A 23,012-nucleotide genomic window follows, 5' to 3' on the forward strand; every position below is an offset into this window, starting at 1 on the left:
ACAGAATAACGTACTAGTGTGTACAATATAATGCGTTTATCAGAACTCATCACTATAGGAGCAGTCACATGACCAGAGGAGGAGTCCCCCTCTAATGTATTTAATGTATGATGACGTCACCCCCCTCCACAGGTTTCCCTCAGAACAGCTGAGGACGGCACAGTGGGCGCGGCCTAAAAACCAACGGGCGTGGTTAGATGTTGTCGGGAACGCGCGTACTAAGCCCTTCCCCAGCAGCCGCGTCTTTCTTGTTGTGAGGGGAGCGCGTTACGTCACGTCGTCGGGGACGCGAACAGCCTGTTCTCTGTGTCTTTGTCCGCGCATGCGCGCTGTGGGTCGCTGCACAGACAGGCGGTCGCAGCAGCGGCGGCGGCGGCTGTGAGAGAGCTGCACCGAGAAGGAACCGTATTGTGATTATTCTCCTCCGTCTCTGTTACCCTACACGGAATAATTGGTGGACCCCGCTACCGTGCTCGGATGCCACTCCCTGTCTGCGCTCCGGTAACCGGGGAGAGGAGAACCTCCATTCACTAGCGCCGAGGAAGAGGAGGAGAACGGACACCATGAGGTGAGACAACCCCGGATTACAAGCTTCTGGCTGGCACGGAGCATGCTGGGGGCAAAAGGAGTTCCAATGGTTGTATCCCTTTAAATCTTCATTCATTTATTCTGGGGATGATTGACAGCTCGGACTCCTCTGCTCTTCTTTACATCATGATATCTATTCTTTATACCCCCCAGCATCTTTTCTCCTGCCCCCCCCCCGTCTATTTATTATGCTGCACCCCCACACTGGACCTATTGTACCCCTATAGTCCTTAAAAATCCATACTGCCCCCTACATGATGTCCTTGTCCCATATGAAGTCCATCAATACGCCTGAAACGCGACCGCCGCCGTGGATTGTAGCGCCAGGATGCAACTTTTCCCCATGCTTGCCCGCTGCGGCCCCATAGGAGTCATTGAAAGCACGGTCAATTATTAAATATGGGGGGGGGGGTCACTTGCCGTACATGTCGGTTGCCTCGTGTGACTCGATTTGCACCTGGAATCGCACGGTCACCCCTAACTTAGTACCCCCTACATGCAATATCCTGACCGCGTGCCCTATTTATTCCCATATGATTAGTGCCAATGTATCCCGCGGCCGCGTCCGTCCACTGCGGGCTCACAACGTCATTTCTCAGTCTCCAGCGTGTGCCATACACATTGGGGCCAACGAGCCTAAAGGAAACCCACGCAAACATGGGGAGACCCTACAAACTCCATACAGTTAATGCCTTGGCGCACTGAACCCCTTTGCCCGGTACAGAGCCCACAATATTTGCATAGCAAACCGCCAACCAACACCCGCTCTCCAACCCGCCCATTATAGGGGTTGTCCATTTTGAATGTTCACATTCCTTATTAGGCCATCATCGCTGGGAGGGGGTTCCTCTTTCGGGGGCCTCTTCTATTGGGCTAGAGCTACAGGACGACTTTAACCAAAACACGTGTCGCGTAGCCAAAGATCGCTGGGTCTTCCTGCGTACATGGCCGTGATGTTAATGTGGCCGCATTTTGACCCGCAAGTTCCCGCAACCGTCGCAAGAAGTTTAAACTTTTGGATTGCTCACGGCTGTCATGTCGCGGTCTTGGCAACTTGCGGTTTGCACCGCGGTCACGCTCACTTAAATTATTGCGATATGTGGGTGCGTGGCCAAAGTTGTCGTCTAGCCTTAGTCTAGAGCTACTCGCCAACATGTCGCTTGGCAGGAAAATCGCCACGTCGCTTGCAGCATCGCAGCTAATGATTGTCTATGTGGCCGCGTTGCAGCATCTGACCTAATGCGACTGCAACCAGACCCTCGCAAAAATCTAAACTTGTTAAAATCTGGATGGCAAGTCGCACTCAACGCGGCCTTCCATAGACAAGTGTCAATTATGTCCGACAGGTGTTGACAAAAAAATTGTGCCAGTTTGATGCAACATCAAATGGCATAACCGTTTTTTTTTTTTGGTCATGTGGCATATGTCGTCGTAGTCCGAGCAGCGTGACACGACTAAGACCATAACGGGATGTCTCAGCAGTCGGATGCCCGCCATAATCTCATTGCCAGGGTGCTGCCACCAGAAAGGGCCGAGTGACCCCTTTAAGATTAGGGGTCAGTGGCATCTTGGACCTTGTGGTGGTTTGCCTAGTCCTTTAGGACTACCTTGGGTTCATAATGGACCAGTGACCTAAGAGTAAAGGACGTTGGTTGTTGCGGCCGTGTATAAAACTGAGATCAAACCAAAAGTTGCGCCATGCGACCGGAGACGGGCAGCACCGCTGGCATTGTGTAGTGCCCAGTATCCTTGGCTTATAGACTGCCTGGCATTAGTATTCTTCATTCCTACTGCACTAGCACTTTAACCCTCCATCCAGTAGATGGCCCACTATCACTTCCTCACCCCTTGACTTTTGTGGGACCCCTCAAGTATATGACCCACTGTGCATAAGTGCTGCATTCAGGGGTCTGTGCCCTTTGTCTATATGTACTGGGCAGGGAGACCGCTAGCGGCAGGATACACACAAGATAACGCGGCCCCTGTGGAGTTCACGGGGGGGAAAACACCTTTGTTTCAATTGTGCGTTTGTTATAGTTTATTGCCACTTACCACGTCTGGGTGAAACTGGTATTTGCTTTACAGGGAGAGTGTTATTGTGTGTAACAATGGCTGTGCTGTACACATGTTCCTATAATGTCAGGCTCATGGGAAGGACTGGGCTCAGAGCTGGCAACAATGTAACCGACTAAAAAGAAAGGGAAATATTACAAACGATACAAAGTAAATAAAATGTCTAATCCGAGACATAAACCTTCTATAGGCGTCCATAGTAGGGAGCATGTAGTACATTGAATACTGGTCTCCAGGGAGCGGTATATATATGGTCACAGCAGGGTCTGGTGGGTGAGTGGTCTCCGCGGCCCCCAGGAAACATATGTCGGTGTTTTCTATATGCAGAGTAATAATTGACTCCTGCCGATTGTGGAATTTGCTCTCAATGGAGGAGACAGCTGCGCTCGGTCCCCCGGTCGCTCTCCAGCTTTGCAAACGGAAATGTGTTCTTCATGGTGAGACGACCGTCTAGTGATATCTGATGGGGCCATGCAGCAGAGGGGAATCTGCCCATAGGTTTATTATGTGTGACCCCCTCTCCACCTCCTCCGGCGGGTGCATTAACCCCTTCTCTGCGGATATGTGACCCCGGGTGTTACAGGTCTGGATAGAAGGAAGGGATTATGTGCTGCGTAGGTGATCGGGGGGGTAACACTGGGAATCCCCTGCCTTTTATTGTCTTCGGATTCCTTGCTTCCCATTATTAGCAGTGTACCGTGCATAATGGTGCGGGTTCTGTGCTGATCCATAGCTGTGATCGGGATCGACTGTGATCGGGTTGTGATGCTGTCGCCAGCATTTCGGAGCAGGAATCCCCCGTCTGCTCCTTGCTTTGCATTAGTGACTGCACCATTCGCCTGCTGTATGCAGTCCTCGCTGCTGCTATTATTGGAGGGTCCGTCCTGTCTGCTGGGCTCTGCACTTGGACGTTTGCATTTGCCCCATTAGTTGCAGTTTATAATGATTAAGTTTATTCTATACGATGCATGCCACCCATCGTGGTCCGCCGCCGGCCGGTAAATCGGTAATCGCCATGTGTTATGCCCACGCAGGTGTCCAGGCCGAAAGTGAAATGCAAATTGTATACTTTTTGTATCTTCTTTGTTTTTGGTGATCCGGTTTGTTGCATTGCAGTAGATGTTGCCCTCTGTGAGATCAATACCCTGTCTCTCCTGTTCACTCCCAGGTAGTTCCTGCCGTAGCACAGGGGCAGATATACAATAGGGTTTTTGAGAAATGAGATCTGAACGCGGCTGTATTCTAATGAAACGCTATCCCCCATCTTGCCGGGCCTGCCCTTAAAGGTTAAACAATTGCGTAAAACAAAACTCTGGCATTCCGGAGGATGGAGCCTGACTCGCAGTTGCTGTGCCCCGTTCTGTGTTAAAGATTAATGACAAACAGTTGCAGGAGCCTCTATAAGGTGACATTGGAGGAGTCGCTGGAAATAAGACTGAGAGAAATCCACTCTGAGGGGGACCCTCACACCTCTGATAGAAGACCCCTACTGGTGCCAGCCCTCTGTGGTGTATTATCAGGGGTCTGATATAAAAGAAAAGCAGATCAACTGGCATAATGGGGATGATGTTGGTAACGCCTGCGATGGCGAGCACTTTGGACGCCGGTTTACAGTTCGCATATGCTCACGGAACTCTGTAAACACACTACGTTACTTCTCTTGCGTTAGTCTACAGCTATATTCACAGTTATACAGGCTTCATAGCCGAAATCTCCCAACATTCCCTACTTGTTCATTGTCTGCGCAGAATTTGCTCTAGTGATTTTCATTCTGGGAAGTGTAGGCGTGCTGTACAATAAGTAACCTGATGTACAAAAACTGACCACCTGCATTATCGGAGCGTAGCTAAACTATAAGGGGGTGTCTGACAAACTTGCTGATGGCCTCCAGTAACAACCAGCAGAATTGTGATTGCAGCTCTGGAGGACAGTGCAGGCTGTACAAGATGAGTAATGTCATGTTTATAAAGTGACTCAACTATATATATATATATGGATGAATCTTAGGTATAAACTCTAAAAAGTGTAATAGGAATACCCCCTTCTCCATCATGGAGCCAATTCGGGGGCTTTGCCAAACACTACATTCACATAGAAGTCAGTAAGGGACCCGGTCGTGGGGAAAGGGCGATGGCGAAACTTCCTTTGCTACGATGGGGATGAATCTATTTTTGATGGGTCCGAGAGTCCATAATGACATAGTCTACTCTACAGGGGAAAAGTTTTGGGGGAGTTGGTTGACTCAGCAGCAGGACCCCCCTTTCCTGATCAGCTTATTGTAGGGACCGGCCGGCATGAAGGGGGTTGTCTATATTACAGTCAGGAGAATCCTTTAAGAACCTTGTAATATTTCCCTTCAGCAGAAAGTTTTGACTTTTCCCGGTCATTGTCTGCTCTCCTTCTAACGCTTCCATTGCTGTGATCCAAGTTTCTGTTGACATTTGGCTGAATGGTTTTTGCTTTGCTCACGCCCCGCGATGTCTTCATTATGTAGTGATCACCCGGAGGGATCAATTATAAAGGCTCCGTTCCCAATTACCGGCCTGTTCTCTGGGCATGTTGTCATTTTTAGTATTGAGGGCCGTTTCTGTTACTATTCAGTTTTTTTTGTGTGGACTCATGTAAACAAGAGATCTCCTCTATTTAGCACCGAAGTCATACCGGAATCCTATCACTATTAGGCCCTGTACACTCTACGTTTACCGGGTACGCCATGAGAGTTCCTGAACACACTCTAAATGTGTCCATAGGCTTCATTAGTCTGACGGAGGCCAAAAGTGCGTCCTTTTGGCCTCCCGTCAGGCTGATATATGTCGGTATTGTTTTTTTTTTTAAAAGTTTTTCGTTTAAAGGGGTTATGCGGGACTGAAAATTATTAGCAGTCTAGTCCCTGCAATATGAGCGTACGCTCGCTAATATACATTCCGGTCCCCCGTCGTGCTGATTTGAAATTCTTATAGATTTTTATACCGCTGGTGGCGGACCGGAAGTTTAGTCTCACAGCCTTCTATGATGACGATACAACTCCTCGTCTGACCGAACCCGCTGTAATCTATAAATTCGCTGTACTACTGCTCCTTCTTGTACATAGAGTACAGCGGGGTCGGTCACATGATGAAGAGTCGTATCGTCCTAGAAGAAAACGGCAACTAGACATCCGGTCTCCCGGCAGCGCTATAAAAGTAGGAGAATCTTGTAATCAGCGCGACGGGACCGTAATGTGAATTCTCATACTGCAGTGACAACACTACTAATAATTTTTGTTACCCACAAAACCCCTTTTAAGTATGGAATAGTGTCGTAGACTAAACTGTTCCACAAATCGCGATCCCACAAAAAAGTGTAGTAGCTTATTGGTGACGTGTGTATATATGAAGGAAGTCTTTTCTTCGTACATACGGCACATGATGGAGCCTGTGCGGCAGCACGCAGACATGATGGCGCTAAAGTGTGCTTCAGACCGTATACATGCAACTATGACAAAGTAGAACAAGAACAGAGGCACAGACTGGAAGTGTTGTCAGGGGAACGCGGCAGTAGTGCAGCCTCAGGCTTTTGACCTGTAACTTCAAACTCTGATAAGTAAAAAAGGTCAAAATCAAGTGACCGTTCTCGTACATGTAGGGACAGACATGAGCAGTCCCTGCATAGTCCGTAATATCGAGCGCTATCAATCGCACCATAAAGAAGGGTCTCCAAGTGGGAACAATAGACGTCCTAAATATTTGATAGAAATGTTTTTTAGTGTTTATGTTGCGGACGCTTGTGCTGCGCTCACCACTTCCCACTTTATATCCCCCCAGGGACGAGGAGTACGAAACAGCTGTGCTGTATGAATGAGCATTTAGACTATGATGACATCTTTTTGTCTTTGGTCATCGCGGCTTTTAAATCCTGAGACTACAGCTGTTGTCATTCTATGCTGCGGAGCTTTGTGAGTGCAGACAGGTGGAGTAGGCTTTGACTCCTTCTTGTCTGCCCATTCATATGTCCATATGCCTGTTTTAGGTTTTTTTTGGCTATAAATCAAGACTTTGCAAAATGGGGGGGGTCTTTTTACATTGTTCACGTCCAATATTTTCTGAGTCCGTGCTGTGAGGTTTTTTTTTCATTTGTATCCCAAAAAAAGTGTTCACACTAAGGTGTCATGTACACGACCGTAAGGGTTTTTACTGTCCGCAAATATGGGTTTGACGGATATGTATCCGTAGCCATCCACTATTGCGGAAGCGCCCATAGACCTCTATGGGCGAGTCCGTGCCACAATTGCGGACAAGAATTGGACATGTTCTATATTTTGCGGATCATTTCTGAGGTACGGACACACGTCCATAAATATACGGAAAGGTGTACGTGGCTAATAGAAGTGTATGGGTACGCAATTTCATCCGTAATTACGGTCGTGTGCATGCGGCCTCTGTTTTGCTTTCTATAGAAATGCTGCTGTTGTGGTCAGCGGTGCCGGGAATAGTGAGGACGGGCACACAAATTCTCTTCTACTTTTTTTTTTTGCGTTACTTGGCAGTCGGTGACACCCTAGAGAAATATGTGAATTCTTGCGCTCCCATGTGATCTAGCCATGTGGTCATTACTGTGTGTTACAGCTGGAGTGATCTGCGGTGCCACCGGCGTGTAAATAACTTTGGAAATATAAATGATTTAAAAGTGGTTTTGCGCTTTGGACAATCCCTACTTGTTCGAAGGGTCCCTTGATAATAAGCTGATCACAAAGTGTCTCCTGCTGCGACCCCCAGCGATCAACTGTGGTGACACTTGAGAGTAAGTGTTCAGTTTCCCTGCAGCGCCACCACTGGGGAAAATTAAGCATTACACAGTGTGTATTCATATCAATGTGTTTTATGTGTAATAAAGGACAGGCCCTCCAGAGAGAGAGATGTTCTATGTGACCGCTCTCCACTTTGGCCAAGAGATGAAGATACTCAACAGAGGATCCCCCTCCCCTCTAACTCATAATTCACTGAAAAGCTATATGGTAACTGTTTTTCTAAACTGGACATTCCCTTTAAGGGAGAACGGCAGCAATGGTGGCACCACCACGAAGGAGCAGGGATAAGGCTACACTGTGGTGGGCATCTTTGGCTAGCGCACACTGCCATGGGGGCTCTTTTGGCAGTTATGGGTGCATCTGAGGTTGGCACACTGAGAACCTAATTGGCTCGCTCTCGGGAACATCGGGCCAACACAAAATTGTGTGGCACGTTCTGTGCGCAGCCTAGTGCCCTGCCCGGCAAATTGTAGTTAGCGGTTTGCTTCTCCTTTCTTGCCGAGGGATTTACTGACCTAGCGATCGGTGGTCCCAGAGGTCGGGCCCCCATCAATCAGAATCTTACGGCGAAATGGCATGATATTTAATAATGGGAATACCCCCTTATTCATCGTTGGGTTAAAGGGGTATTCCCATCATTGAAAGTTATATCCTATCCCTAGGATTTGCCGTAACATTCTGATTAGTGGGGGTCCGACCTCTGGAGCCGAAACACTGTAGACCTTTAGGAGGCGGTTCGACCACTTCTATACAACACTTCTGCTCCTGCAAGATTGCAGATTATCTGGCCGCACAGTGCTGTAAACAAGCATCGGGGGTGTTCTGGACGACCAGATACCTGATCAAAGGGATGTGCGACCGTACCATATTCCTTAATCTTGAGCAGTATATGGCGGAGAGGGGGGGGGGATCTGTAGCTGTATCAATCAGATCGTATTATTGCAGTAACAGAAGTTCCAGTGATGGTATTAAGTATTAATAAGGCGATGCTGTTAACAAATGGCCTCGTGTCTTCTTATCACACTTCGAAAGGGGATCCAATATCTTTAACATGTGACAACAGGGACTTCAACACAGGTTTTATTTGCACTATTTTTTTTTAGATTATATGTTAGCAAGTAGCGGGGTTATATGGAAGAGTGTAACATGTCCGGAGGATCCGACTACACAAGGTTTGTTTGTAGTCTGTAACCATGGAAACACAAAGTGCTAGACTTTTAATTGAGAATATTTGCAAAGTTATTTTTATTGTTTTTATTTTAGTTGGGTCAAGCATTTTATCTTATCTTTTTTTGTTTACATGGCTAATGGGGATTTATATTTTTCTTTAAAAGGTGACCTGCGCCTAGGGCTGGGCGTTTTTTTTTTCTAAAAAATAAAATCAAGATTTTAGTCCCAGGTGTCCGCTGTAAAATACAGTCGACACCCGCAGCATGTGGAGCGCGCTCCAAACATCACCCCCTGCAGCCAAACGTAATAGCACGTCTGGGTGCGCGAAGGGGTTAACAGTAATACCAAAAGATAATTTGATAAATAATTTTCTTTATATAAATAACTTTTTAACATATATTACTATTCTAATTATACGTAACTTTACAACTTTTAACCTCTGCAAATACTTTTTTAATCAGAAATACAATTGGAAAAATGGCGATGTAATTGATTATAGCTTCTGTGTCCCCTGGCAGGGAACAGGTTAACAATCTCTAGTCAATGATACGCTGCGTGCACGAACATCCCCCCTCTACCCGTCACCACCTCAGCCGGTCTCCGACATTGCAGGTGAGAGCAGTGTAAAGTGCAGCAGTGCCAGGCAGATAGTGCAGAGCGGGCATTCTGGGGCGAGATCACATTATAAGGTCTGAAGTGTGAGCAGGTCCCTGTCAGTACTGGCCTCACCATGGAGGGTTAAATTACATGAAGGCCGGATTCACACGACTGTGACTGGACTGTGGAAAACGGTCCGTGTGTCCGCCGGATTTCCCGGCCGACCGCGGTACATGTGAACGGGACTCCTGGCATCAGTCATTTAGGCTAAAGTCACACGACCGTGAAAAAAAATGGCCATTAAAAACGGATCAATTGTCAGTTTTTCATATCCATCTTGCATCAGTGGCTCCAAATAGATCTCTTAAGTCAGGTTTTTTTTTTGTCCCAATCCCCTGAAAACACCACAGTGCCCGTGTAGATAGTGCCACAGACCATTGCAGATGGCACCCCTCCCCTTGTAGATTGCAGTACCCCCCCATCCTTCTTGTAGATAGCGCCACTATAGCTGCCACTAGGAATTGCTGAATCCCCAGCGACGCTTTGACCGAGGATTCAGCTCCTAGTGGGAGCTACAGTGGCGCTATACGAGAGGGATTGGGGGGGTGCTGTCTACACCGGGGTGATGGCTCTCTGTAAGGGGCGTAGTATCTAAAGGGTGGTGTGGCTATATATATATATATATATATATATATATATATATATATATATATATATATATATATATATATATATAGTATAATTTTGTTGAGTACAGAACAGCAGAAGCAGGGCGCAGCTTGTCACAAGGAAGATCAGGCAGGAGCGGGGCGCACCTTCCTCCTGCAGCCCGGTGCGACTAAAGTATCAATTTAACGATTCTGTTAAACAGAATAGTCAGAGGCCTTGAGGGCGAATTAATCAAATTAATTTGATCGCCCAGCCCTACCTGCACCCAAATATCAAGTGTAGACGCTTGGTGGTAAAGTTGCCCAGTCAACCGTATGACACCTGGAAAGTAAAGTGCACGGGTGGAATTGAAGGGAATCTTTTAAAGCGTATTCCCACTATAGACATTCATGCCATGTCCAGACACGGCCAGCTCTCCGTTCATTCTTTGCCTCATCCAGCGGGATGGGGGTCGGGACACTTGAATGTCGGTCATGGGAATACCCCTTTAAGTATATGGCTTTAGCGATTATAACCTATAATTAGCTCCACATCGTCTCTTTAATGCTAATGTATGGAGGCTGTGCCAGCTTTAGTGTGAGTAGTGCCAGTGGAAGCCGGGAATCAGCGCTGCGCCTACATTACTTCTGTAGAACTTGATTCAAAACTGGGCATGAAACTTCCTGACGTGGGCAGAGATGGACGTCTTCCCTGCCGCTGCTGTAGCTGGTAATGTGGTATTCTTATATATGCCCCGGAGTATGACCTTCATTTACAGTACCAGCGCTGAGATCTGCGGCCCCGGACACCACCGGTATTAATATATATGACCCATTGTGGCCCCGGAAGCAAATGCGAAGAAAAGATAATGTTGCTCATAGCGGCATTAAAGACTATGTAAACCTTTGCCACCATTTTTTTTGCTCCAATGACTGAAGGAGACCTATTCTGCCTACATCAATAGGCCACGTTTGCCTCCGATGCCGCGGTACACTCCATGACCGCCCATACAAATTCATTTGTTGAGGAAGGGGCCGTTCTATTTGAGGTGTATTGTCACAATAACATTGGTTGCAACGGTTTACATGGCCTTTAACCCTTTCCCGCCGCAGCCCTTTTTTCGGATTTTCATTTTCGTTTTTCCCTCCCCACCTTCCAAAGGCCATAACGCCTTTATTTTTCCGTCGATATAGTACTATGAGGGCTTGATTTTTGCGGGACGAGTTGTAGTTTTTCGTAGCACCATTTATTTTGCCGTATAATGTACTAAGAAACGGGAAAAAAATTACTTGTGGGGTAGAAAATGAAAAAAACAGCGATTCCTCCATGGTTTTTTGCGCGCCATTTTTACGGAATTCACTGTACAATTAAGACAACATGTTCATTTTATTCTATGGGTCAATACAATTACGGCGATACCAAATATGTGTCGTTTTTTCTATATTTTACTACTTTTACAAGTAAAAACCGAAGTGTAAAAAATAAAAATTTATTTTGTTTCGCCAAATTCCAAGAGCCGTAACGTCTTTATTTTTCCATCGATTAAGTGGTGTGAGGGCTTATTTTTTGCGGGATAAGCTGTAGTTTTTAATAATACCATTTTGGTGTAAATGTGACGGTTTGATCACTTTTTATTTCATTTTTTGTGGGAGATGAGGTGAACAAAAAAATAGAGATTGTGGCATTTACAATTTATTTTTTTTACGGCGTTCACCGTGCGGGTTAAATAATGATATATTGTGATCAGACTTTTACGGACGCGACGATACCAATTATATTTATTTAATTTTTTACTATGCTATAGGGGGGAAATGGGAAAAGTTTTTTTTTTTGAACTTTTAATTTTTTTTATTTTTTTTTAAACTAATTTTTACATTTTTTATTAGTCCCCCTAGGGGACTTCAACCAGCGATCGTTAGATCGCTTGCACGATGTACTGCAATACTAATGTATTGCAGTATACCGTGATTCTGACAGTCTCCTATGAAGCCCTGCCGGAGGCAGAGCTTCATAGGAGTACCAAGATGGCAGACCTGGGGGACTTCGTCAGACCCCCAGGCAGCCGTGTGAACCAACGGCTCCCCCCGATCTCGCTGCGGGGGGGGGGGCCGTTGAGACGTTACAGGTTGTCGCCCCCCTGTTTTTAGTAATTGAAATGCTGCGACCTCTATTGAACGCGGCATTTAACGGGTTAAACAAGTGGGATCGCGCTAAAGCGCGATCCCGCTCGTAACCCGGAAGTGTCGGCTGTAACACACAGCCGACACACGCTCTATGGAGCGGACTCAGCCCGTGAGCCCGCTCCATATTCCCCCACCCGGCGTGCGCCGTATATGTACGGCGGATGTCGGGAAGGGGTTAATCTCGCTCTCCTGTTCTGATTGTAGCAAGACCTCCGCTGTGAGAAGTATAGGTCTGCACAGGTTTTTAGTCTAGATGCGAACAAGCATGTTTTCATTCACAGACCTAAAGCGTAGTTCTTGCAAATGGAGAGTAAGGCCTTATTTACACGAACTTGTTTCACGTCCGTGATACGCGTGTGAAAATCACGCGCATCGCACGGACCTATGTAAGTCAATGGGGCCGTTCAGACAGTCTGTTTTTCACGCAGCGTATGTCCGCTGCGTGAAACTCACTGCATGTCCTATACTTGAGCGTTTTTTGCGCATCACGCACCCATTGAAGTCAATGGGTGCGTGAAAATCACGCGCAGCACATGGACACACTTCCGTGTGCCGCGCGTGATTCGTGCAACAGTTCAAGAAATGAAGGGAAAAATAAAACCACCTCCATCACTTCATTTTCTAAACCTCATAACCGCGTGTCAGAAGTATGGCATATGCGCGAAAATCACGCAGCCACACAGCAAACACTTATGACACACGGAACTGCAACGCACAAAAAACGCAGCGTTTTTGCGCATGCAAAACGCACGCGTTCGTGTAAATAAGGCCCCATGCACATCCGTGTATACGGAAGGGTGAGCGTAAATATATACGTATATACGGAACCGTAAAAACAGAGGGAGGATGCAAATGATGTCGTCAGCATGTTGCATAGCAACGCTTCCTTAAATACGGATGGTATACGGATGCACATTCGTAGATGTCCGTATTTATGGATGCCCCATAGACTTGATGCTCCCATAGACTTCTATGGGAAAGTCCTTGCCGTAATTACTGATAAGAATAGGACGGGTTCTATAATTTTTTTCAGCATGGACACCCATCAGTAAAAATACGGAAAGGTGTCCGTGGACCATAGAAATGAATGGGTCAGTAATTACTGATGAAAAATACGGTCGTTTGCATGGCGCCTAACTGGAACACACCGTATATTAGAAAGTTGGAGAAGGATTTCTTATAAAGGAATTTTCTCTGGTTTTTTGTAAATAAAGCTTAGACCTTAACCCGTTAGTGACCGCCAATACGCCTTTTAACGGCGGCCACTAACGGGCTTTATTCTGATGCATATGCCTTTTTACGTCGCTGCATCAGGATAAAGTAAACAGAGCAGGGAGCGTCAGATCTCCCTGCTCTCAGCTGCTAGAGGCAGCTGGGGGCGTCCCTGCTCTGCCGGGTGAGATCGATATGAGTATCGATCTCACCCGTTTAACCCCTCCGATGCGGCGCACAATAGCGAGCACCGCATCTGAGTGGTTTTGGAGAGAGGGACGGAGCTCCCTCTCATCCCACCGACACCCGGCGATACGATCGCCGAGTGTCTGTCTCCCATGGCAGCCGGGGGCCTAATAAAGGCCCCCAGGTCTGCCTGGAGCGAATGCCTGCTAGATCATGCCAGAGGTCTAGCAGATGCCTGTCTGTTTTAAACGGACAGGCAGTAATACACTGCAATACAAAAGTATTGCAGTGTATTATAATAGCGATCCGAGAATCGCATATTAAAGTCCCCTAGTGGGACTAGTAAAAAAGTAAAAAAAAAGTTTAAAGTTAATTTTAAAAAAAAATGAAAAACCCAGCTTTTCCCCTTACAAAATGCTTTACTATTAAAAAAATAAAGTAAAGTTACACATATTTGGTATCGCCGCGTCCGTAACGAACCCGACTATAAATCTATTACATTATTTAACCCGCACGGTGAACGCCGTAAAAAATTTAATAAAAAACTATGGAAAAATTGCTGTTTTCTGTGAATCCTGACTTAAAAAAAATGTGATAAAAAAGTGATCAAAAAGTCGCATCTACTCAAAAATGGTACCAATAAAAACTACAAGTCGTCCCGCAAAAAAAATGCCCTCATACAACCGCATCGGTGAAAAAATAAAAACGTTACGGCTCTTCAAATATGGAGACACAAAAACAAATTATTTTGAAAGAAAAAGCGTTTTTACTGTGTAAAAGTAGTAAAACATACAAAAATGATACAAATTTGGTATCGTTGCAATCGTAACAACCCGCTGAATAAAGTTATTGTGTTGTTTATATCACACGGTAAACGCCGTTGATTTAAGACGCGAAAAAGAGGGGCGAAATTTCAGGTTTTTTTCTATTCCCCCTCCGAAAAAAAGTTAATAAAAGTTAATCAATAAATAATGTCCCCCAAAATGGTGCTATTAAAAAGTACAACTTGTCCCGCAAAAAACAAAACCTTATACAGCTATGTCGACGCAAAAATAAAAAGGTTATAGCTCTTGGAATGCGACGATGGAAAAAACTTAAAAAATGGCTTGGTCATTAAGGTCTAAAATAGGCTGGTCATTAAGGGGTTAAATCAGACCTGGACAAAACTTTCAAAACGGCAACAACACGCTACAGGGCCGGGTCCATGCTGCAACCAGGGATGTGTAAGGGCTCATCCACACGTAACGGAATTGCTGCGTTTTTTCCGGCCGGAATTGCGGATGGAAAATACGCAGCAGAATACAGAAGCTGCAAAGTGGGTGAGATCCAACAAATGTCATCCACACGCTGCGTGAAATTTCAGAGCAGAAATTTACCTGCGGTGCGCATTTTTTTTGGTACCGCAGTATGTCAATTCCTGCTGTGGAAAGTGGCCAGAATTGCTGCATTTTTAAGAGGAGACGTCACCACCTCCCAACACTGAGAAAAATGCTGCAAAATATGCACCATTTTCTGCAGTCAAAAATGCAGGAAATGGTGCGGCTTTTCTACAGTGGAATTTCTGATAGTCTCTGCGGAAATGCTGCAGAAAATTGCTGCACCAATTCCGTTAGGTGTGGACAAGCCCTAAGCCTGACCTTATGTGTCACTTAATGTTTTGTACCCCTAGCAGTCAGAATAGAGCCCCCCTTGGTAGTTCAGCTAATTCACTCCACCCGTCTTCACTTTCCCAGTGGTCACAATATCCCCCCCCCGTACCTACTTTCCGAATAGTCATAGCATCCCCCACCCTTCCTAATAGTCACTAGTCACAGCAAGGCCTCCAATGTGCCGCCTGCATGCCCCTCGATGCGCCCTCTTCTGGCAGGAAGCTACATAGCGCCGCCTATTGTCAGTTGCTGTATGTAGCTTTCTGCATCAGACTCTTACATAATTACATAGGATGAAAAGAGACACCGGTCCATCAAGTGACGTCCGTCGAAATTGTTTTTCTTCCACATGCAATGGATGTCCCTGGTCCTTTGTAGAGTCCTCGGAAAGAACGGATCATGTTCTGGTTCTTTGTATTGACCACACATATACTTATACATGGTAATAAGATCACCCCTAAGGCCCCATGCACATGATCGTAAAAATCGTCCGCAATTACGGACGTATTCACTTCTATTGACCTGTATATTTACGGGAAGGTGTCCAGGCTGTAGATGGGACATGTCCGTTCTTTTTCTTTTTACGGGCCGCGCTCCCATACTTTGTATGCTGTGATGGAGCTTCCATCTACTAGTTTTGTCCAGTGTGACGGTCACTTTCCATATAATGTCAGGACTGAAAATGTATGTTTATGACAAACCAGGATCAATATACGACAGAGACCACCAGCGCCCGACTCTACCCTATTGACTTCTAATTGGGTCGGTCGGGTTCAGCCGCGGTTTCTCAAAGGTTTTGAAGGAAAAATAACCCTTCATGCAGCGCTATTGATGCAAAACAAAAAGCTGACAGGCCTGGATATATCTGGCGGCCCATAAACGTCCTCGTGTTATCAGGACATTGTTATCCTTCTCTTCCTTTCTATATATACAGTGGAGGAAATAAGTATTTGATCCCTTGCTGATTTTGTAAGTTTGCCCACTGTCAAAGTCATGAACAGTCTAGAATTTTTAGGCTAGGTTAATTTTACCAGTGAGAGATCGATTATATAAAAAAAAAAACAGAAAATCACATTGTCAAAATGATATATATTTATTTGCATTGTGCACAGAGAAATAAGTATTTGATCCCCTACCAACCATTAAGAGTTCAGCCTCCTCCAGACCAGTTACTGCTCCAAATCAACTTGGTGCCTGCATTATAGACAGCTCTTACATGGTCACCTGTATAAAAGACTCCTGTCCACAGACTCAATGAATCAGTCTGACTCTAACCTCTACAACATGGGCAAGACCAAAGAGCTTTCTAAGGATATCAGGGACAAGATCATAGACCTGCACAAGGCTGGAATGGGCTACAAAACCATAAGTAAGACGCTGGGTGAGAAGGAGACAACTGTTGGTGCAATAGTAAGAAAATGGAAGACATACAAAATGACTGTCAATGGACATCGATCTGGGGCTCCATGCAAAATCTCACCTCGTGGGGTATCCTTGATCCTGAGGAAGGTGAGAGCTCAGCCGAAAACTACACGGGGGGAACTTGTTAATGATCTCAAGGCAACTGGGACCACAGTCACCAAGAAAACCATTGGTAACACATTACGCCGTAATGGATTAAAATCCTGCAGTGCCCGCAAGGTCCCCCTGCTCAAGAAGGCACATGTACAGGCCCGTCTGAAGTTTGCAAATGAACATCTGGATGATTCTGAGAGTGATTGGGAGAAGGTGCTGTGGTCAGATGAGACTAAAATTGAGCTCTTTGGCATTAACTCAACTCGCCGTGTTTGGAGGAAGAGAAATGCTGCCTATGACCCAAAGAACACCGTCCCCACTGTCAAGCATGGAGGTGGAAACATTATGTTTTGGGGGTGTTTCTCTGCTAAGGGCACAGGACTACTTCACCGCATCAATGGGAGAATGGATGGAGCCATGTACCGTCAAATCCTGAGTGACAACCTTCTTCCCTCCACCAGGACATTAAAAATGGCTCGTGGCTGGGTCTTCCAGCACGACAATGACCCGAAACATACAGCCAAGGCAACAAAGGAGTGACTCAAAAAGAAGCACATTAAGGTCATGGAGTGGCCTAGCCAGTCTCCAAACCTTAATCCCATCGAAAACTTATGGAGGGAGCTGAAGATCCGAGTTGCCAAGCGACAGCCTTGAAATCTTAATGATTTACAGATGATCTGCAAAGAGGAGTGGGCCAAAATTCCATCTAACATGTGTGCAAACATCATCAACTACAAAAACCGTCTGACTGCTGTGCTTGCCAACAAGGGTTTTGCCACCAAGTATTAAGTCTTGTTTGTCAAAGGGATCAAATACTTATTTCTCTGTGCACAATGCAAAAAAATATATATCATTTTGACTATGTGATTTTCTTTTTTTTTTTTTCTATATAATCTATCTCTCACTGGTAAAATTAACCTAGCCTAAAAATTCTAGACTGTTCATGTCTTTGACAGTGGGCAAACTTACAAAATCAGCAAGGGATCAAAAACTTATTTCCTTCACTGTAGCTGCGTCTACAATCTCCTGCTCCGGAAAAATAATCTGTGGCCTCCGAGGAATTTAGGAGTCCGCAGTGAAACTTTGGTTCCCAGACTTTTTATTTGCTCACCTTGGAGGTGCAGGGGAGACTTCTGGCCGGCCGTGTTAACAGGCGAACATCACCGCAGCTGTGTACTCATTACGAGCAGATACATGGAAACACTTTATACTCTGCAGTAGGATTTTTGACGGATCCTATGAACACCCGTCTCGGTTTTCTAGAAGGTGTCGTTCTACTGAATGTAGGGCCTGGTACAAGATGCTACATTGCGTCTATTGTCCGTACTTTGCGCTGGTGTTGGTTGCGGATTCCTAAAATGTCCAAATTGAGGGTATGTTCACACGGGCAATTTTCGGCCCGAAAAAGGCTAAATAATCAGAAGCAGAACGCCTTCAAACATCTGCGCATTGATTTCAGGTCTTGCTCTTGGCATAGTGTTGCCCTGAGTGCCCCTTTAAGTTATTTTTTTTTAACTTTTCTTATTTAGGCCTCCCGCACACGTGTTTTTATTTAGTGTGTTGTCCCCATTTTTCGCAGATAGCACATTGACCCATTTATTTCTATATGGCCATGCATGCATTAGTGTTTTTTGCAGATCCATTGTTCCATTCTGAAAGCTGTAGAACGTGTCCTATCCTCATCCGTTTTTGCAGACCCGTGCTGCCATTTGGCCATCCGTGTGTCCGCGTTTTGCGGATGTGTTGCTAGGAATCGCCTGGGTAATCAGATCACATGACCGTCCTGTGGGTGTTTCCGGTAGGGGGGCAGGATAGTGACAATTTCCTCCTGATTTTTTTTATATGGACGACCTGGAAACACATCTGTAACATATGGACGTACGGAACAGTTGCGGAAGCAACTCTGAGGCATTATGAACCCACCGGGCACTAGGACCCGTAGTTTGCAGCCCGATCAATGGCAACAGTCGTGTGCATGAAGCCTTAAAGGGGTATTGCACAAGAAAATGGTGACCGTACTCTACAATGACCAATGCCACCTAAAACACTAAATATAAATAAATATGCATTGCTGCTGAGTCTACCTGCAATAGTAAGGTTCTTGGTGCATGTGTTGATCAAATTGTGTGAGCCCACCTGCCACGACAAGGCAATTTGATCAAAACGTGCGCTAAGAACCTCACTATTGTAAGTAGATTCAGTAGCAATTCTTATTTATAGTGTTTAGGTGACATTGCTGTTAGCAGAGTGCGGTTGCCATTTTTTTGTGTATTGTTTTGCAGTCACGGGCGTACTTGCACCTGTACTTTTTTTTTTAATTTTTTTAATTTTTCTGTAATTTGCTGATCAAACTTTTTTGTGTATCCAAGGGTATTCCCATCTCTGACATTTATGGCATACCCACAGGATTGTAAGTAAGATCTGCACCTATCTGGAGAATGGGGGTCCCCTAACCTCTGTAATGAGGTGGCCACTGCGTTCAGGTGAACAATGAATGGGGAGGTGGCTGTGAATGTGCGGCACTCTCTCCATTCACTTCTATGTGAGACGGAGGAACCTCCGAGCAGAGACCTCTGTTCTCCAGATAAGTGCGGGTCTCAGGTGAGGGACCAACTCCTCCCCTGGGACCCACTTTTTGGCTATACCACAAATCTGAGATGGGAGTACCCCTTAAAGTAACGGTAACTAAAAAAAATATCAAGTGACCGGTAAGGCCAGGCTTCTACATTCCCGACTTCAATGGGAATGTGGAACTTCAGATTGTCGTTTTAGTGCTGGCTCCTAGACCGATGTAAGATTTGTCCGGACTGACTGTCACTCAGATCTTCCTTATTTTTTTTTAGATTTGATTCTGCAGTGAATGGGGCCAAGCTGCAATACCAGTCACTGGACAAGAGTGGCGCTGTTTTTTGGAAAAAAAATACTTTTAAATTGATCTCATTGCCTTTAAATCCCGGACAACAGTGCTAATTTCGCCGTGTTTACTGGGCCACTGTGATCCAATTCTTTGGGTGTATTTCTGTTGTCGTACAACATGTACAAATCTGCACGTGGTTTTTTTTTTGTCCTGTATATTAAGGCTTGTGGAGAAGGACGTTCTGGACAATATTACCGAATACTGCAAAGGAGGCAGAGACCATCAGACATCCCCGTCCCACGCTACAAGTCTAGTGGTGTGGGGGTATCCCGACGGCAGACATAGTGGGTTTTGTCCTCTTGGCATTCTCCATCACGTGCCAAGTTATTAGAAGTATAATGGCCTAATTTGTGCCCGTAGGGACTCCATGTGAAGGTGTGCCAAGTGCATAGGTCCCTATATCTATTGTAGGTTTTATCGGGTTTCACCTCTGGGACCTGCACTGACGTTGACCGGGGGGGGGGGGGGGAGATTGAGAGGTGGGGGTCCTGTGGATATGCCATAAAATTCTGTGATGGGAATACCCTTTTAATGCCAGTGTTTGTTTTTGTTTTTTTCTTCAACTTTATGACATTTTGGCCGACTGTGATTTCTTTCGGGTATGTTGCTGGTCTTTCTGGACTATTTCTGGCTCCAGGAGACAGTCAGTCAGGTCTTGGAGCCTTGCAGATACTTAAGGAGCTGTAGTTTTGTTTTCGTTCACGGGAATAGTAGCGACCGTCCGGTATTTGTCACGCTACCTGTGTTTCCACTGTCCATGCCAAATCCCATTTGGTTTTATTTGTGAATAAATTTGGAAAACTGTTCTCTGCCGAGACGCCATATTTAGTTTTTTACATGCAGCAGGCTTATGAATGACTTTACCGGGACATGAAGGCTTAAGTCTGTGATTCATGTTCCGGATTCATCCCTTTGGCTTGTGACCGTGCGTCACTCTGGTGTGGACATTGTCCTTGTCTAAACAGTTCTTTGTTGGATTTTATCGTGTCGTCCTGACTGATGTGAACATTTTACACTGCAGGGCTGTATCCCGTTCGTCCGTCCTGCCGCTAATTCTTGCCCTCTTTGTCATAAAACTGTGATTGGTGAAATAACCGGCCATCAATCTCCCCTATTTCAGCCATAGAAATGGGTAACGTCTTCAGAGGTCTTGGTGGCCTCCTCGCGCAGTCCCTCGTGTTTGGGGACATGTTAAGGTAGATGTACGAGTGCGTCGTCGCCTTTCCGTCCTTTGAGAGGGGTTATGCGATTGGCAATACCCTTTTCCATATGGATGTCATAGTGGGGGGGGGGGGGTCCACAACCGCAAGAAGCGTCTCCTGCATGCAACAATATAATATTTCGGAAGGGAAGAGAAGCTAAACATGAGTACATGGCGTTCGCTTCCTGGCAGAGTCAGGACAGGTGAGTAAAACCGCTAGACCACCAGGTATAAGCACCTGCTATTATCCTAGACCACCAAGAAAACCAGCAATACTAGACCCCAAGGGCTGGTGTCATTACCCCCTCCACCACACTAAACCACTGCAGCTATTTGGTATTAACAACGCCACTACTCTAGACCATTAGGACTAGTGGCATTAACCCCTTCGCCACCCTAGGACTGGTAGTGCTACACCCTTTACCACCCTAGGCCATCAGGGCTAGTGGCATTAATCCACTCCACCACCATAGACCACCAGAACTGGTGACATTAACCCCTCCACCATCCTAGTCCACCAGAATTAGTCTGAAATATCTTTTTCTTTATTTTCTATTTTCTAAACTTGGGTACGTTTTATAATCTGAAAAATATGCTAATCATATTGTGTAGTGAATGTAGATAATTTTGTAGAAAAATCTCTTTAAGAAAAAGGGATGGTCAAAAGCCGAGAACCTTTTTAGAGTCCCTTGACTATAAGTTGATCTAACTGCGGGACCCCCAGCGATCAGCTGTGATCTGTGGGCAAACCTGGCACTGTGTTCAATTCCCCTGCAGCGCCACCATAAGGGAAATGAAGTATTACACAGTGTCTATTCATATCAATGTGGTGTGTGTGTGTGTGTGTGTGTGTGTGTGTGTGTGTGTGTGTGTGTGTGTGTAAAATACAGGACAGGTCCTCCAGAGAGGGGGGCGCTCTATGTAACCGCTCTCCACTCAGGCCGAGAGATGAGGATCCTGAACAGAGGACCCCCCTATATTACCTCCGTTAACTAACAGGGTGCATGGCAATGGATTTTTCTATACTGGACATCCCCTTTTAAATGTGATGTGGTTTAATATTCTAGTGACCACTTTTTAGCCAAACGGTAACGTGGTCGTCCTCGTGCCAGTCGTATAAATCTGGCTGTCGGGTTTTGAGGTATTTGTCTATTTTAGTTGTTAGTAGTTCATTTTGTAATCCATACTCAGCTTTAAGTAGTTGCTCGGTGCTGGACGGGGGAACGCTGACTGCCAGCTAAAATTTCAGCCTTTAGTTTATTTTGGGGAATAGACACATTCCTGCTCCCTGGCGCTTGCACTACATGAAACGAGAGCATCCTGTTCAAACATGGTCCGATTTAGACTTACGAGAATACTGTCTCTCAAAGGGACATACCCTGCCCATGTCTTTATTTCCATGTCTCCAGCCCCGTGTAACTAGACGTGTCTTCTAAGGCAGGGGTCAGCAACCTTCGTCACCCCAGCTGTTGTGAAACTACAACTCCCAGCATGCCCTAACAGCCAAAAGCTTTAGTATTCCAACCAAAGGCTATTAGGGCATGCTGGGAATTGTAGTTTCACAACAGCTGGGGTGATGAAGGTTGCTGACCCCTGCTCTACGGGATGCAAGCAGGACAAATATTTGTGAGAGAACATTTCTTCTCGCAGCTCCCTTTTTCACACCGTTCCACATGGGGACTCGGCCCTCCGCGCCCCCGTTTTATTTCCCCCAGCTCGTGTATTTAGACTTTCCTACAAACTACAATTTAAAGGGGTTAGGTCAAGATAGGCATTTATCACCTATGCACAGGAGAGACGATAAATGTCTGATCGCTGGGATCCCACGATCACTAAAACAGGATCCCGAGCCCCTCATTGAACCCCTACTCCATTTGACATTCTTACTGCGGTCATGCAGTGAGGATGAATGGGGGGACTTGGGACCCCTGTTCTAGTGATCAGTGGGGGTCCCAGTGATCAGACATTTATCACCGGTCTTGGCACAACCCCTTTAAGGCCATGTCTACACCAATCTGTGGTGGATTTTGGGTGTATGATCCACAAGAAGGTACAGTGCAATGTTAGTAAATGGGGTTGTACAACCCTATTCACACGTGATTCTAAAGTTCTGTGCATATTTTAGCGCATGCTGCAGATTTTCACATCTGCCCTATAAATCGCAAATTCGTTGTGGAGTTTTCGGCCAAATTCACGAAGGAAATTTGAGCCGCGTCTGAATGTTGAATAACACTCCGTGTCTTCTTTGTGGGACATCCCCCCCCCCTCCTCAGAATTGTCATGTCAC

General features: G+C 45.8%; 1 protein-coding gene across 3 annotated transcripts in view; it reads left to right on the forward strand.

Moving 5' to 3' along the window:
* The first annotated feature begins 290 nt into the window (after nt 1-290).
* Nucleotides 291-23,012, forward strand: part of ENAH (ENAH actin regulator) — a 73,777-nt gene continuing 51,055 nt past the window's right edge. The window contains exon 1 of one of the 3 annotated variants that reach the window (XM_075863382.1): nt 291-568. In XM_075863382.1, coding sequence (XP_075719497.1) covers nt 564-568 — 5 coding nt within the window. In that variant the 5' untranslated portion in view covers nt 291-563. The remainder of the gene's footprint in view (nt 569-23,012) is intronic. The other 2 variants (XM_075863383.1, XM_075863384.1) reach the window with 2 other exon arrangements.

The sequence above is a fragment of the Rhinoderma darwinii genome, chromosome 4 (genome assembly GCF_050947455.1).
Source record: "Rhinoderma darwinii isolate aRhiDar2 chromosome 4, aRhiDar2.hap1, whole genome shotgun sequence".
Classification (NCBI taxonomy): Eukaryota; Metazoa; Chordata; class Amphibia; order Anura; family Rhinodermatidae; genus Rhinoderma; species Rhinoderma darwinii.